This window comes from Brassica napus, chromosome C8, assembly GCF_020379485.1.
Source record: "Brassica napus cultivar Da-Ae chromosome C8, Da-Ae, whole genome shotgun sequence".
NCBI lineage: Eukaryota > Viridiplantae > Streptophyta > Magnoliopsida > Brassicales > Brassicaceae > Brassica > Brassica napus.
In genome coordinates this window covers 37,781,227-37,799,246 of record NC_063451.1, presented here as the reverse complement: position 1 = coordinate 37,799,246, position 18,020 = coordinate 37,781,227, and the positions used below count along the sequence as shown (strand labels likewise).

The 18,020-nt window shown below is 34.1% G+C and overlaps 2 protein-coding genes across 3 annotated transcripts; one reads left to right on the top strand and one right to left on the bottom strand.

Annotated features, from left to right (window-relative positions):
• The first annotated feature begins 2,689 nt into the window (after window positions 1–2,689).
• On the top strand, window positions 2,690–4,039 carry LOC106395346 (F-box/kelch-repeat protein At2g22050-like). Its single transcript, XM_013835835.3, has one exon. The coding sequence runs from the start codon at window positions 2,868–2,870 to the stop codon at window positions 3,942–3,944; it is 1,077 nt and encodes a 358-aa protein (XP_013691289.2). The 5' UTR covers window positions 2,690–2,867; the 3' UTR covers window positions 3,945–4,039.
• A 9,029-nt stretch (window positions 4,040–13,068) lies between these two features.
• Window positions 13,069–15,363, bottom strand: LOC106396925 (probable serine/threonine-protein kinase PBL1). 2 transcript variants are annotated; one of them, XM_013837437.3, is made up of 6 exons: window positions 15,005–15,363; window positions 14,482–14,783; window positions 14,254–14,389; window positions 14,023–14,165; window positions 13,817–13,940; window positions 13,069–13,692 (listed from the first exon to the last, which is right to left on the bottom strand). In XM_013837437.3, exons 1-6 carry the CDS (start codon window positions 15,033–15,035, stop codon window positions 13,274–13,276), a joined length of 1,155 nt encoding a protein of 384 aa, XP_013692891.2. In that variant the 5' UTR covers window positions 15,036–15,363; the 3' UTR covers window positions 13,069–13,273. The 2 variants fall into 2 exon arrangements, with proteins under 2 accessions (XP_013692891.2, XP_013692890.2); XM_013837436.3 differs by having other exon boundaries at window positions 14,023–14,168; window positions 15,005–15,332.
• Window positions 15,364–18,020: the final 2,657 nt, after the last annotated feature.

Sequence of the window (18,020 nt, the reverse complement as noted above, 5' to 3'; positions counted from 1 at the left end):
GAGTTGATCGCTATAGTCATGGCGGTACAAAAATGGAAGCATTATTTGATGGGGAAGAAATTTATTGTACACACAGATCAAAAGAGTCTAAAATTTCTTTTGGATCAACGCGATATCTCACTGGATTATCAGAAGTGGTTGACCAAATTATTGGGGTATGAGTTCGAGATTATGTACAAAGCTGGTGTGGAAAATAAAGTGGCAGATGGACTTTCACGAGTGATGATTGATCGACAAATGAACGTTGACGGTGTGCTGTGCATTAACAGTCTCTTCATCACTCCAAATGTAGAGTATCTTCGATGAATTGGATGCAAATGAAGATATTCAGCGAATGATTAAGGAAGTAATATTGGAGACAATGCCTAAAATGGGATATACAGTTGTTGCAGGAAGGTTATTCTACAAAGGAAGGTTGTTCTAGTCAAGAACTTCTCAGTTTATTCAACAGATCCTTCGAGAATATCATGATGGAGTCATGGGGGTCATTCCGGAATTCTCAAAACCATTGAACGTATTCAGCAGATCTTTTATTGGCCTAAGATGAAGGAGGATGTCAAGAAGTATGTGGCCGAATGTTTAGTCTGTCAGAAGCACAAATACTCAACATTGAGACCTGCTGGATGACTTCAATCTATCGAATTACCCACTTCGATATGGTCAGAGATTTCCATGGATATTGAAGGTCTCCCAAAGTCTGAAGGTGTTAAAATAATCTTTGTTGTGGTAGATCGACTGAGCAAGTATGCTCACTTCCTCAGTCTCCGTCATCCTTTTACAGCCACGGTGGTTGCAGAAATGTTTGTAAAAGAGATCGTACAGTTGCATGGCTATCCAACTTCGATTATTTCCGATAGTGATAGGATCTTCTTAAGCAAATTCTGGAAAGAGTGCTTTCGATTAGCTGGTACTACATTGAAGTTCAGTACAGCGTATCATCCTGAGAGTGATGGTCAGACTGAAGTCCTCAACAGATGCTTAGAAGCCTATCTACGTTGCTTTACCAGTTCTCATCCTAAACAGTGGCACAAATATTTGGCTTGGGAGGAGTTCTGGTACAATTCATCATATCATACCGCTACTCGAACTACGCCATTTAAAATGGTTTATGGCCGAGATCCTCCTAGTCTGTTGTGGTTTGAAGAAGGATCAACAACTAATGGAGAGCTAGAAGATATGATGAAATCCCGTGATGCTATTTTGAGGGATGCGAAAACACATTTACTCAAAGCTCAAGAACAAATGAAAAACAATGCAGATAAGAAAAGGAGAGATTTGGAGTTTGAGGTGGGTTCTTCGGTGTTTCTTAAGCTTAGACCTTATCAGCAAACATCTGTGAGCAAGACATTTTGTCAGAAGTTAGCTACGAAGTATTACTGACCGTTTACCGTACTGGAGAGAGTAGGCACAATGGCTTATCGTTTGCAGCTCCCTGCTGAGAGTAAGATTCACCATGTGTTTCACGTGTCCCAACTGAAACCGGTACTGGGGAAGAGTCATGAGGTGACTGCTTTACTGGAGATGTTGGAGGAGAATGAAGAGTTTATCCTGCAGCCAGAACGTATACAAGGCACTCGTTATGATGCTGAAGGTCATCTTGAGGCCTTGGTTCAATGGAAGGGCTTACCGACCCATGAGAAGACATGGCTTCGGGTGAGGGATATTGCGAGATTACCCCACTTTCGAGCTTGAGGACAAGCTCGGTCTTACCGCGAGGGTAATGATAAGTGCTGGAGAGTATATAGTGTGGTTCGACCTTCTGGCTCATGATTGTTTTGTTCACCAACCAAATCAATTTGGACTTCTATTTATCTTGTTTGTTCCTCAGGATTGTTGTCATCTTCTGTTAATTTTTTTTTTTTTTTGTGAAACCATCTTCTGTTAATCTAAATTGAGTTTCACATGATTGATAACTACACACACGGAGGAAGATAGTGATATTAGTTTAACCTGAGTTTCAAGTCAATGATGACAAAATTCCTACAAAGTTACAAGAGTCTTTAACTTTGGATTATTTTGTGGAATGCATCAGAATCGTAATACTGGTATTGTCCTTGGCGGCTTCTTCTAGTACAAAGACCATTTACGAAATAAAGAGCTAGTTAGTTCTCTTAAAAACATTACTAAATACAGAGCTTATGAGATTAGACCCCTATAGATTGAAAATGCAACTTAAAACAAAAAACAAAAAAACTGTAGGAAGTGAAGAAGCAAACGTAGTAGCATGGATTAGGCCGGAGATACAACTATCATTTTTTATCAGCTTTCCATAACCCAATAAATATTTTATATATTGTTTTTAAATAATTTATAGATTATTTTTATTTATTAATTTAAATTAATAAATAATATTAGTTTTAACTATATTATTAAATAAAAAATAATGTTTAATATTTAGTGTTATGATATGAACAGTGTTAGTCTTTTCTTTTTTTTTTGCCAAAATGCATCTTGTAATTGGAAATAAATCCTGTCACTAAAAATCTATTACATTAATACATACCCCGCAAAATCAGCTTTGAGAAGTTACAATTAAAATAAAAGTGAGATCTTTTTGTTTTTTTTTTTTGGGTCAAGATCTTATCAAAGCCACAATTACGGGTCAATTTCAAGAGACCATATTGGAATTAAGACAAAACTCAATACAGACTTTTGTTGAAATCTTGTTATTGATTAACGTTGATGACTTGATTCTATAGCATTTGTTTTTGAAATTAAGGTTTTCAAAAGTAACGTAATATTTTTTTATAAATGCCGTCCATCTCTGAATCAATAACCTAAACCCAAAAAAGTAACGTAATAAATTTTTATAAAGCACGCTCTGTCCGGATTCATCACCAACCTTTTCAGTCTCTCCTGTTGAAACAATGTCCCATCCTCCTCCGCAGCCGTCTCTTTCTTCCCTGCCTGACGATATCGTTTTAAGATGCTTGGTCCGTGTTCCAAGGATGTATCACCTAAACATCTCATGGGTCTCAAAAGACCTAAGGTCCCATGTTCGCTCTCCTGAGCTCAACCTCTTGCGATCCACCCTCCCCAAGACCTCCCTCCATGTATGTTTCGAAGAAGACGACGGAGACGACAACTCATCCTTCCACTGGTTTACTCTCAACGAGGCGGAGCATGGGTTACTTCTGAACCCAACTCCCTTCCCTTCTCATCCTAGTTACGGTTCTTCAACCGTCGCAGTGGGTTCAAACGTCTTCTTCATCGGCGGATCTAGAGAGCCTTCCACGGATCTATGGATCCTTGATACACGCTCTGGAAACATGACTCAGGGACCAAGCATGTGCGTGCCTCGAGTAGGTCGCACAGCAGCCGTGGGCGTAATCGACGGGAAGATATACGTGATGGGAGGCGGAGAGTTTAACGAAGAGATGCCAGTTGAAGTTTTCGATCCCGAGACGGAGAGTTGGGAGCTTGCGGGGGTGGAGAAGGTGCGTAAGATTTCACGGTGTAGTGCCACGGTGGAGGGGAAGGTTTATATGGTGGAGTACGAGGAGACTAATGTGTACAATCCGAGAGGAGGTGAAGAAGGAGAACGGATGGTTCGTATGGAGAGGTTCACTGATATGGCGCATAGCGTGTGTGTGGTGGAGGATGTTCTCTTTGCTTTCTTTACCCGGGCTGGGTTGATGTGGTTTGATACCAAGATTAATGTGTGGAGAAGATTGGTCGGTCCTGATGGGAAGGACCTGGTTCTCTCACGTGTGAAGGGGATGTCGGAATATCACGACGGAAGGCTTGTGGTTTTTAACTACATTATCCCAACTGACGACGACGGCTTGTGGGATGTAAATGAAGTTACCAAGAATGTTCAGTGTATGTTGGTCTCACTGGATAGAGCTGGAGACAAGATTTGTGGGACTGTCGATTGGTCTGGCATTGTGGCTACAGTCCCACTTTGGTTTAATTTTCTGCATTGTTTACCTGTTTCCGAGTGATTGATTATCATTATAGTATGTGTTATCTTGGGAGCAAACTAGAAAGAGATTTATCATGAAACCAAATAAAGAAATGAACATGTTTTTGAAGTTTGTGGAATGAAGGCATATGTTTGTAATAACTGTTGCTTGCCTGTGAGAACCATCACTGGACGGGATCTTCTCTCAGATTTAAGCTGATTCATTTTGCGTTTTCGCCAAAACTGGGTGAATTAAATCAACTCCATCACGGCCTTTTCTCTACTGCCTCTTAGTAAACTCTTCCTTCAGTTTCTTTCTTCTCCCTTTATTAGGGTGTTTTGTGGAATGAAGAAGGGAATTCATCAGAATCAGATAGTGGTACTGTCTTTGACAAAATACGTATGTGGCTCTTATTAGTATCGATGAGATTAGTCCCTTACAGTTTTCAAAGGCAATTAAAAAAGCCAAAAAACTTTTAGGAAGAGAAGGAGCCCTAGTAGTAGCATGGATTAAGCCCGGAGATACAATTATCATTTTCATCAGCTTTTAACATCCATAACTTAATAAATGAGTCCATTTTTTACTCTTCAATTTCCCTACCAATAGACTTCCAGAGCTAGATCCCTTGCGTCCACTACCATAACAACGTCGAGGAGTCTGCCTCGACCATCATATCCTCTCCTCGGAGGACTGTAATAAGGCGGACTGTATCTCCTCATCACTACTACAACCTATGTTACAAGAAACGGTTTCAACGCGAGATCAAAGAGAAAGCATAATATCATGAGCTGCAGCTGCATGTGTTGCATATCAACTCGAAAAGGTACATGTTTAAATTCTACAATCTTAATATTGAGTGAGAAACAATAATATCTTACAATATTCTTTCGCTAATGGTATTTTAGTTCGAAATCGCACTCAACAACAAACCAGCAGCCCCATCTACGACAAAACCTTACAAAACCAGAACATAATTGGGGCAGGATAAACGGATCATCGTTCCCCACACTTATTTTAATCCAGGCTGATAGTGTTGTTCTTATCGTTGACTACACAATTGGTGGTCTCAGAAACTTGAAATTATTTACATATCTAGACTAAGATGGCATATATCTTCTATACAAAATTCTAATCAAGGGATTGGCAAGTTTTAACTTGATCCAAAATCTTCCTAGCTCAAATTGTGGCATTGCCGAAAATTATTCAAACCGACCTTATCATGTAATAATTACATGCAGCTTTTTGACTATGTTGATTTTTTTTTTTAACTGAAGAGTTTTTCTCACCTGCAAAGATTGACTATGTTGATTGTTTTGTATAGAAACTGAAATTTGAAGGCAATAATAAGACTAGATAAGTCAAGAAGAGGAGATATGCTAAGAAATAGGCCAAAGAGAGTTTTATACCAAACCGTCTCCAGGATCCAAACTCGAAAATTTCTTATTAAAGCATTAAACAGCTCTTTTCATCTTCTGCAGATCCAGTATATATGTACAGGTACCATCTCCTGATTCTAGATCATCATCTGTTGAAGTTATTAGGCGCGCATTTAAGGGTGAAGGTCTTGGTGGAAAACCTTCTAAAGATGTTGCCAAAGATTTATCTACATCTGGATTTTTGGTGGAGTCTGCAAGTAGAAGATGTTATGGATATTGTTTTTGATTATTATTGTTGGTGAAACGTAAAGGAATCATGATGACTGAACAAGTAAATTATCTTTGGTCTAGAAAATGGGTACGGTTGAAGGCTGTTTTTTAGACTGCATGGAGCATGTGAAAAAAAAAGAGAGAAAATATGTTAAAATATGCTTGATGTTTCTGTGGTCATATTAAGATGATGTGGGAGGTGTCTAAGAATGTCAGTTGCTAGGTACAGAGTATGGTTGGCAAATCTGCAACATCTTTTTCTAGAATTACTGTATTTTGTAAGGACTTCTATTGAAGTCCTATTCGTGTATAGATTCAGAAACAATAATTCGAGGTTAAAGTGTGGACCTCTGGTGAGTGATAGGTATGGGTTGTCTGAACATATCATCATCTTGAGGTTGATTATGGCTAGAAACTTACACTTAACTATCAATAAAATTGAGTATAATTTTGTCAAAAGAAGTTGGTGATGGAACTTTTGGGAATTTTGTTACTGGTGAAGTTGTAAGTTTTTTTTACGAGAGATCAAGTTTTCTATACTTTTTGTACTTTGATTTTAGGGTACTAAAGTTTTCATGGATAGGTTGCAGTTAAAAATAAGGGAAAATTGGCAAAATAACTATAGATTTGTCCCCTTAGTATTAAATCATAAATCTTTGTCCCTATAGAATAAACAATAGTGAATACCCTGTTTTGTCCTTTTCTTTAACATGTAGTTACCATAAAAAAAAATTTGCTTTAATGAAATAGAAAGTAAAAGGAGTAAAAGTTTTATAAAAAAACACAATAATCGTCGTCTCTGACTCCTTCTCAATTGAAGAAGATGCGATTTCGTTCGCCGTCGCCACCGTCTTGAGCTGGCCGTCTAAGTCTGTCGGAGAGGTTGAAATCGTCGTCCCATCTCTCCGTCGTCCTCCTTCTTTCATCGTCACATCTCTTCGTCTACGCTCTGTTATCTCCGCCGTCGTCACATCTCTTCGTCCTTCCTTCCTCGTCACATCTCTTCGTCTTTCCTTTGAAATCGTCGTCACGATTAGATTCACATTGTTCTTCTTTTGCTCTTGCTTCATCTCGGTTCCCAAAAATTGAAGGTTAGGGTTTGGAAATCCCCTTTATTATTTTTCTTTATTTTGTTCGTTTTATGGTTTTGCATGTAGTAGATAGAGATTGCTTTGATTGAAAACACAATTCGATTCACATTTACGGTTTTGATTTTTAGTTTGTGTTTGAGTTGATTGTAGTTTTTTGTTCAGTTCGATTCACGTTTTAAAACACAATTCGATTCGATTCACGTTTATAGTTCTCAATTCCTAATAGACTTGAAAAGGCTAATTAGTTTGACATGTAAATAGATCGATTTTACATGTTGTTAATGTGATCAATTGATTTGTCTCTGTTTCTTTGTCGTGTTTGGACCATGCGTGTAGAGAAAAACACATATGCTAGTTGATTGTGATTGTTAGGTGCTATTTTTGAATGTCTAATAGTTTGATTGTGAGATTGAGTTATATTTACTTTGGAATTGTGTTTGTATGTCCTTAAAGGAATGGCTAGCGAGTTGAAGTTTATGATTTCATGTTTTATAGGAATGGCTTATCAGTTTCCAAAACGCATTCTTGAAGAAGGAGCTGAGACTCAGATTGATAAGATTAACAACACCTATAGACTCAGATTGATAAGATTAACAACACCTGTAGACGTACACTTTTTTATCCGATCTGGCAACCACGTAGTCGAAATTATGTTTCATTGCACATATTTCGAATGCTGCTTTCAAAAGTGTTTTGGAACTAAAAGATTGACCCTTCTTCACAACATCCACCAAAGAAAAGCGAACACCATCTTCATTGATCTTCTCTTTGTCACACTTTTTGTCATCTTCACTGTCAGGTACCTCAACATCTTCTTCTGAATCCATATCAGCTGCATCGTCAGACTCCATATCACTTGAATCGTCAGACTCCATAGGCGCTTCCTCTCTGTTAGGCGACTCAGTACCTTCTTCCGCTATGTTAGAGGCTTGAGTACTCACACACAACTGCGTCGAAGCTTTGTTCTTTACATATGTAAGAAAATTTCTAACTTGCCGATCACTGGTGATGATAACAGGGGGTGAGTAGATGCTATTGATCAAATCGGAAGGTAAATAACTCAGCTCTATATTGACCATGCTTACATCAATTCCAAAGTCTTCACACACCATAGCCTTTAGGTGTTCAAAGCTTGAACTTGTGTCCAAAGTAAGTAACATGCCTCCTTTTTCTTCATCAGAAAGAAATCCCCATCCATTGTTCATCGACGATTTCCACAAACCACATGAAGCATATATGTTAATCTTCATATTTTATAATGACAAAAGTTTGGAAGAACTAAAAGATGAAGAAAACTTCCACGTTGAATTTCAGAAATCGTGGTATGTTGAAGAAGAAGACAAGATTTTAGGAAAAAAAATAAAAAAGGAAATTAAAAACATTTAAAAGATTTACTGAATATTTACTAACCGTTTTTGGCTAGATTTTCGGATTTTGTAATTTTATTAGGTAGAATTTGCATTCTATCTGTTTAGAAATTAGAAGGCCTGGTAGAATATTGTATACCACCGGTGTAGACAAAAAGACAATTCGAATAATGCATTTCCTACTTTAGTAGATTAATTAGTTTTTGTAGCGCATCAAATCTACCAGTTACGTAGAGCATAGAGGGAATGAGGATTTTATATTCTTCCCTAGTAGTTGCTAATGTTTTCGGTGTATTGCGCATATTACTACTGTTAGATCACTATGTCTTTGTTAGATTATATATTCTAAATCTCCGTAGATGGTAGATCTGATTTTCTAACACCTTTACCCAATTTTTGAAATTACTATTCAAACATTTTTTGAATCCAAATTTATTTTTCTTATATGCAGTTGATTATCTACATCAAATATACAATTTTCCAGATTTTTTTGCATTCTAAAAAAATTGATATGAATTTTTATATACAAAAAGGGTAGTGAATGTCCAAAAGTGACAAAAGTTGATTTTGTTCTAAGGGGACAATACCTTAGTTTAGTTGTTCTATATTGCCAATTTTCCCTAAAAATAATGAACAATAAGTATGTATATCTCTTAGAAAAAATTTATTAATTTGAGTGAAGTGAAAGGTTTCGTATCTTATTAATCTTCTTGCGGAATCTGACGTCTGAAATTGGTGCTTTCAAGTCTTTCAAGGCTCTCTTGCATGAATAATCTAAAATAAAATAAGAATAATAAAACAATTGACACCACAGAAAATAACTGAACATATATCTATTCAAACTATATTTCAAGGATCGTATAAAAAAATTAATCAACCATATTGAAGGTGAATCTCATCACATAAACAATTTCAACATAAAAATATGATACCATAAATAAAAAAAAAACACAAAATAATAATTGACGCATAATATCTTAAAACATATTTAACTACAACTAAAAATCAAAACACGTTAAAAACATGAACAAATGTCAATTATGGATCTAGAATTATAAAAAAACATACAACCAAAAAATTACGTAAACCTCATCCAACCTATATAATATGTTATACCCTGCAGTTTCTTAATATCGATACAACCATCAAAATTAAACATTATAAATTTAACATATATAATCCCTCGACACCCAAACATTCTTAAAAACCACACATATTTTAGACACTTCTTTTGCAAAAACTAACATAAAATATGAAATGGAAATATACAATAATATACTTATATATATCACATGTAAAGCATATTCCGCGTGTGGCGCAGAGCGACCCTAGTTTCTTATAGGGAAATTAGGTGAGATGACGCTAAAAAAACATAATTGATTGAGTAGCCAATTGCCCTAACTTTTCACTGTTCCACTTGTCTTTTATATAATATTGTTGTATTGCCCCTGATTGAAATCGGGAAACCTGCTAGAAAAAAAAATGAAATTAATAATTACTATTTTACAAAAATATGTCGTGTCCCTCCCAGATTCACACCCCTTTGAATAGTTTAACCCCAGATTGTTTCCACCGCATTTTCTCTGATTACAATCCCGACGCTAATTCGACTAAGAAAAGGCGTTTGCGAAGAGAATTCAGTTGTCTGAGTTGTCGGTTCACTGCTTTTGAAATCTTCAGAAGAGACGAGAAAGTAACAGGCCCAATGGTATTTGCATTGACCCTCGCCGATTCACATTCAAATCCCAATTTGCGCTGACCCTTGCCGACAAGACTTGTATAGTAGCGATCACCTCCATTTATACAAACAACACCATCATCACGTCATCACCGTATGTTCTTCTCTTCTATTTACTGTATCAACAACAAAATTTGTCTCTCTGATGTGGTTGTATGTACTATCTCCAGATACACTTATATTTTGTCGCCATGAATGAGTTAAGTTGATTGGAGAAGATGAACAGTTTTCGTTTATTTTGTTCTATTCTATTTGCATATGGAATAGAAATGTAAAACAATATGTATTATGTTTGTTCTATTCCTATTATGATATGTTCTGTTATTGTTATATTTTATCATGTTCCATTTCATTTGATGATTACTAAAGAATGTTTTACTTTGTTTGGAAATATAGTTTTTGAATAAGTAAATATCGTACTATGATCTTGATTGTATAGTTTAATATTACATATATGTATTTTTTTACACTTTGATATTTGGGTCTAAGGTTTATATTTGAGTTTAGGGTTAGTGAATACAATTTAGGGTTTAGTATTTAGAAGGTGAGGGGATATGGTTGGGGTCATCATTAACTTATTCCATGAAATCATAAACATTTTATTATTCACCAATATATACCATACTATTTATTTTGTTTTATTCTATTTGGGTTTAGAGTTTATATTTGGGTTTAGGATTTAAAGAATATGGTTTAGGGTTTATTATTTAGAAGGTGAGGGGTATGGCTGTGGTCAACATTAACTTTAAATTCTTCCATGAAATCATAGATATTTCATAATTTCACCAATATATACCATGCTATTTATTTTTGTTCCATTATATTTGGGTTTATGGTTTATTTTTGAGTTTAGGATTTAGTGAATAGGGTGTAGGGTTTAGTGAATATGTTTTAGGGTTTAGTATTTAGATGATGAAGGGATATGGTTAGGGTCAGCATCAACTTCTTCCATGAAATCATTGATATTTCATAGTTTCACCAATATACCATGCTATTTATTTTGTTTCATTCTATTTAGGTTTAGGATTTATATTTGGGTTTAGGATTTGTATTTGAGTTTAGGGTTTATTGATTAGGGTTTAGGGTTCAGTATTAAGGGGTTGGGGTTTGGTTGGGATAATGTTTAGTATACAGAGGTTGGAGTTGGCGTAATGTTTAGTATTAGAATATGTGGGTGAAGTTAGAAATTTGTATTATTTCGGTGATGTAAAATAAAACATTCAGTACATATGTACGTGATCATAAATGTGTGAGGTGGTTATTTATATTATTTCATATGTGAACTAAATAGTAGTCATACCTCAATTTGTCTACGTCATCTAACCTTCTATGCTTCACCTCCTACTTTTGTCTATGTCATCTAACATTCTATCGTTCACCTACTTGTGCAAGAGACGATTAAAACTGACTCACTTAATGCATAATTGTTATTTGTCTAATTATGTCAAAACCAATGATATTGACCTAAATTTTTTCTCTAAATATAGCTATCTCGCAAATTTTTCCTTGCTTATATTATGTTAGTTGAAATGATATTGAGAACGTACTATCAGCGCCGTTCAGAAATAAAAAGAGAACGTACTATTAGCTAACGTTCTAACAACATAACCAACATAAAGTAAAGTAAAATACAACATGCCCCACACCAACCGTTTTTAAGATATATCTTCTACAAACCACAAGGGTTGCAAAAGAAAACATTAATCTGATCATCATTTTTTTTGGCACTGAATAAAGCACAACACATCCCCGGCATATTCCACATCTCTGAAAACGACTTCATCTCATTGAAGAATCACCATACCTACCGAAAAGTATTCTCTACCATCTGTTGTTATTCACTAATTAATAAAAGAAGGAAAAGATAATGCATGATGAAATAAGATAATAAATGTAAACCAATATTTCTCAAATTCTTTAGCGTTCTCTTATAATAAGTCTCACTAGAACCTGACCCGTACGACCGCACGGTATTTATTTTCATTTTTATAAGTAAAATTTTGTTTAATATAAATTATATTATTTAACACATATTATATAATTGTTAAATATAACATTTTAAACATAATAATTCTATTTATTACATTGAGTAATTATATTTTGTTTTTAACATTCAATTACATCAGCATATATTTATCATATAAATTTATTTTATTTGATTTTGAGTGAAATTTAATTTGTATGAAAATAAGCTACCAATAATATATAAATGGAATAATTTATATTTATGTATATATTATATAAATGATTATTTTATGTAGTTTTAATTTTTAGTTATTACTAATAAATAATAAAAATATAACTATATATTTTTAAAACGATATTGTGTTCTAAATTGAGTAAAAGGATATCTAAACTGGTTTAGGTGGTTTTTACAAGTTATTTTACGTTTTTGTAAATTAATTATTGTTTTATATTTAACATTATATCCCGTTTTTATCATGTTTATTAATTAATGACACACCTTCCATATTCGAAATCAATTTTATATAAATGCATGTTGAGTTTTATATAATTCTTTTGACTAAAACTAATGACACACATAACTAAATAAAAATATCACATATTCATCTTGTGAAAATATGAAAATTAATTTTTAATATCAATATAAAATATATATATATATTTAAAATTGTTATAGGTTTTAAATTTTAACCAATGGTATTTATTTTGATTTTATAATTATTTTAGCTAAGTATGTTGTAAACTTTGACAATATTATATTGTAAATGAAATGATTTTTTTTTAGTTTTTCTGTACGTTTACTTAAATTATTTTAAAACTAATTTAAAAAGTTCATAATGTAATTATGGTTGTTAAATATATATACATATATATTATCATATTTCCATTATTTTACTATATCATCAAAATATATTTTATAATAGTTTATAATAATTCGTATATATTTATTTATTAATCAGTGAAATTTATTTTTAAGAAAAATTGAAACAAAGTAAATTGAGAAAGTAGTGATTATAGATTTATTAGGTCATGTATTTTTATAATTTAAGACTTGCCAATTACGAAGATCATAAATATATGGATTTCGAATTGTGGTGTATTAATTAAATTTAAGATTTATCATGAATTTGATGTGAATTTATTTCAAGTAATTGTATATAAATTAGAAAAAAAAACAGTTAATGTTTAAAGATAAGATTAGTTATTACTTCAGTGATATGAGGCGTAAATAAATTGAAATTTTAAGGGTTAATTTATAAATGTACTTCTATTTTAATAAGATGGATATATCTTTGGAAATTAGATGCAAGAATGGTTTACTAAAAATGAAAATCATGTTTGCAAAAGAAAGAAAAAGGTACACAAAACAAAACTTGTATGAGAGATGACATAGAAAATAAAAATTAAACTATGTATCTAATCAAATAGACAGAGAAAACAAGAAAGAAAAAAATCTCCATATCAGGAGCAAAACTACAACTAGTGTCACAAAATCACTACACGCAATATTACAAACACACGAGGAGACATGAGACCTAACCACATCCTTATAATCTACCTACTACAAACCAATGGTCTTTTTGTTTAAACCCTTTTTCTGGTACTTGTCTTCCGTTTTCAATCCCACAACGTTCTTGGTATCTTTACCCGGGTCAACTTTAGCCGGTTTAGCCATGCTTTCCTGCAGCTGTATCAAGGCTCGGACCACTTGGTCCATGGTCGGTCTTGACTTAGGTTCAGACGAGATGCACTGCACAGCAATGCTTGCCAATCTCACTGCCTCTTCAGGTTTGTACTGTGACTCAAGACGAGAGTCCACAATTAGTAGAACCTTTCGCCTGCTTGAGAGGTACGGCCTAGCCCAGTCCACAAGGTTGTGCTCCCTGGCTGGTCGGTTATGGTCCAATGCTCGCCTCCCAGATAGTATTTCTAGAAGCACAACTCCGAAACTGTACACGTCACTTCTAGCATTCAAGTGACCTGAAAAAGAAAAAAATAATGAGAGGATGAAAACAAGAATCAAGCATGTAACACTATGCTACTCTTGACATTATAAAACAATATTTTTCATTATCTAACCATTGATTGTATCATATCTTAGTACCTGTGGACACATACTCAGGAGCAGCATAGCCAAATGTACCCATGACTCTTGTACTGACATAGCTTGTTTCTCCCATTGGACCGTCCCTGGCTAACCCAAAGTCTGAAAGTTTTCCATTGAAGTCCTGTTGTCAATGCAATAGAAACCAAATTAATCCTTTAATTAAAGAGAACAACGAGACTTTTATTCGAAAGAGCGTTACATACCGAGTCAAGCAAGATGTTAGAGGCCTTTATGTCTCGGTATATGACTTTAACAGGGTCACTATGAAGAAACGCTAGACCTTTAGCTGCATCAAGCGCAACCTTAACCCGTAAGGTCCAAGAGAGCGGCTTACACTTCACACCAGCTGCTTCAAAAACCAATTCAAACATAAGAACAAACAATCTCCTAAAAGAGTTTCAATAAAATAGTTTGGTTTATGAGTTATGACTCACTTGTGAAGAGATGATCCTCAAGACTACCCTTGTGCATAAACTCATACACAAGTAGTCTTTGCTCATCTTCCAAGCAGTAACCAATCAGTTTAACTAAGTTCGGGTGACTTAACTGCCCCAAGTAGTTAATCTCTGTCTGAATTTCACAACAAACAACTCAAAGTCAGACAATTAACGATTGAGATTAAAGAGACATAACAAGAACAGTGTTGTGTGTAACCACCATACCAGCCATTCTCGGTGACCTTGGAACCCATCAGGGTTAAGACGCTTGACAGCAATTACAAGACCGGAGCTAGATTTAGTCGGAGTGAGAGTCGTCTCATCGATCCAACCTCTATAGACAGAACCAAACCCGCCTTCTCCGACAACAGAGTCCGATCTGAAGTTTCTGGTCGCGAGTTTTAGTTCGTTGAAGGTGAAGCTTTTGACGTTCGCCTTGCTGAGTATCTCTCCTTCTCTCCTGTGAGCCGCTGATGATGATGATTGAACACTCGAGAGGTGGAGGTCGTAGAGACCACTGCTCTTATCTGCAGAACACACAAAGCGTTGACCAAAGTCAAAATTGAGGAGAAAGAAAAAAGTGTGAATCTTTACTTAGATCACGTGAAGATTCTTGAAAATATCATTCCTTTTGTTAAAACCCATCCTTGATAAACTCATAAAAAGATCGAATCTGAAGGAAAAATTCAAAATTTTCCAGGAAAATTTTATAAAAATGGAAACTTTTTTGAAGTTGCAGAGAACGTACTATTGACACGAGAGCTGAGGCAAGAACCCATTTCTAGACAATGAAAGCAAGCTTGTGTTTGCTCTTTTCTGACAACAAGTAGCTTCTTGAACTGTGGTTGTGTAGAACAGAGATATCAAGAAACAGAGCGAAGAAGAATATAAGAGAGAGAGAGAGATGATGGGTGTTGATGAGATACGAGAGGCAACTAAAGAGCGATGAGGAGAAGAAGAAGAAAGGTCCTTTTCACTCTCTCTGATAAAGTACAAAACACACAAACTAAGACAACAGTGTTCTTTGACTAGCAAGCCACAAAACCGAGTTGAAGAAAATAATCTATTTAATAAAATAATTTGATATCGATGAGCTTTTTTCCTCTCCTTTGGTTTTTATATTTTATAAATTTGTTTTTTTGTCTTCAGTGTTAATATATAGCTTAACGTGCAGAAAGATCAGAGAGGTTCGATGGACAGTGAGATGAAGTCTCAAAAGACCCGACTCATAAGGGTCGTGACATTTTGGTATCTTTTGCTGGCGGCCTCAGTTTGCTGTGGTGGGGTAATAAGATGCAAAGGTTTATTTTGTTTTTTGTTGCTTTAGGTGTTGAAATGACGAGACAACTGGTTTACTATTTACTGATCTGATTGAAAGACATAAAAGCAAGTTTAGACCTTGTGGAGTTTGATAAAGTTTTGTATTATAGGAAAAGCAAGATTTGCAAGAAAATATCTACCATCTATAAGTTTTCTACAAGTAGGTAAGAAAATACACCATCCTCTTAGTCAAAAATAAAATAAAATACATCATCCTCTTAGTCAAAAATAAAATAAAATACACCATCCGCTTTATGGTTTTCTGGTTCATATAGAATAACATATACGTATGTATGATGTAATTGAGTACTACTTTACCAAAAACAAATTATAATGCAAATAACCAGTATATAAATTAAAGCTTAACGTGCAGAAAGAAGATCACTAAGGGTCATGAGATTGTTGTTCAAAAAAAAAGGGTCATGAGATTTTGGTATCTTTTGCTGGCTCAGTTTGCTGTGGTGGGGTTAGATGCAAAGGTTTATTTTGTTTTTATTTTTCTTGCTAATTTGGGTGTTGAATGACGAGACAAAATCTGGTTTACTATTTACTGTTGTGATTGAAAGACATAAAAGCAAGTTTCGACCTTGTGGAGTTTGAAAAAGTTTTTGTACAAGTTATAGGAAAAGCTTAGATTTGCAATAGAATATCTAACCATCTATAAGTTTTCTACAAGTAGGTAAGAAAATACACCATCCTCTTAGTCAAAAATAAAATAAAATACACCATTTTCTTTATGGTTTTCTGATTGATGTAGAATAACATATATGTATGATGTAATTGAGTACTACTTTGCCAAAAACAAATTATAATGCAAATAGTCAGTATATAAATTAAAGCTTACACGAGTAGATAAGAAAAGTAAGATTTGCAAGAAAAAAATGTACTTTTGTTTAAGACAATTAAACAGTAATTAACTTAGGATCGTGAGACAGAAGTTTCATGCATATAAAATGGTTAGCACTTAGCACAAATACAGATAGGCCAGATTTTAAAACTAAACATAGCTAGCCAATTATTGAACTAAATGTTGTCGTTATATCTATAATCTGTAATTCATTTACTTTGGAAAATTTTTTTTACTAGTTTAGCTCAAACTTGCAAAAGGTAGTTTATTTTCATATGATGATGGAAATAACAAGATGTCATTATTGTAGTTCTTGTTATTTTATTGTTATTTGTTAGACCATCTTACTAGTATTATTATATATTGGTGGAAATGGACTGAGGTTAGTAGTTAAAATGTCAAACAAAGAAAAAAAACAGCAAAGTGAAAAGAGGTTATCCAACTCGATGTAAGTTAACGTTTGTGTTAGATAGTATATATCCTTTAAAGATGTTCTTGTTAACAACATGGTACATATCTGTTTACAAAAAAAAATGCTACCTATCGAATTTAACAGGGTAGTAACATCATTGACATTATTACAAACAAAACATTGTCTATACAATCGTGGAAACAGTATAATGACATATCTTTAACAAAATCAGTTTGAACGTACTGAATCTAATCAAAGTGGTTGATCGAGGTATTCACAATTCCTGAAGTTTGAATTGCAAAACTTCCCAAAAGTCAATGATTCACTTTATGTACTTTTCTCTTGGTTTATAAGTCACATTCTCACTTAATAAGTTTTTCTTTTACAATTATAAAACATCATTTTCAATCCTTTTGTGATATTCAAAAATTATAAGAAGACATGATTACAAGGTGGGTTAGTGAAAGACATATAAAAATCTGTTTGTCGATGAACACACATAAAAGGTTAAGCTATCAGAAAACAAGATTATAAATTCGAATTTTGAAATAGAAGAATAGATAGATAGGTTTATGGATATAATAAAGTCAGATCGCTTAGTTTGACACACATAAAATGTGTAGTCCCAATCTTATATTTATAAACTAATTATTCAGTCGTCAGACTAACAATTATAAAAAATAGCAAACCCTTGTTTCAGTTAGATGAACCCCAAAATACGCTACTACAGAAAGATGGACGACCTTTTCAAACCTCCCTTGGACCCTTTCTAAGGTCACAATTGTTTGCTCGTTACGCAAATAAGTCCAGTGTCAACCAATAATAATAAATACATTTTTCAAAAAGTAAAACAGTGCGGAAAATTAAATAATAAACTATAGTATATACATTAATGAGCATCTCTGGTCTGACTTCGGAGATAAAACGTGATCATGTTTTATAATGAAAATAGTCGCTATGTTATTGGTATTAGCTTAGATTATTCGTGGTCAGGTCAAAATCCGTAAACTTTTTACTTTCGTGGTCAGGTCAAAACCCTTATTGATTACATTGAGCTCAGTATTTTCAACAGTTTTTGACATTCGGAGCTCTTCTTTTGGACTTATCCGTCTCTTTAACTACATTATCACGTTAGTTCCGCTGAGCTGGTTTTACTTACTAATTAACAAGTAGTCCATAAGTATT

Coding starts and splice junctions, on each gene's coding strand:
- LOC106396925 (XM_013837436.3), bottom strand. CDS start 15,035: ATGGGTTCTTGCCTCAGCTCTCGTGTCAATA. Junction 14,390..14,481: donor AAGGTCACCGAGAATGGCTG/GTATGGTGGTTA, acceptor TGTGAAATTCAG/ACAGAGATTAACTACTTGGG. Junction 13,941..14,022: donor CTAACATCTTGCTTGACTCG/GTATGTAACGCT, acceptor CATTGACAACAG/GACTTCAATGGAAAACTTTC.
- LOC106395346 (XM_013835835.3), top strand. CDS start 2,868: ATGTCCCATCCTCCTCCGCAGCCGTCTCTTTCTTCCCTGCCTGACGAT.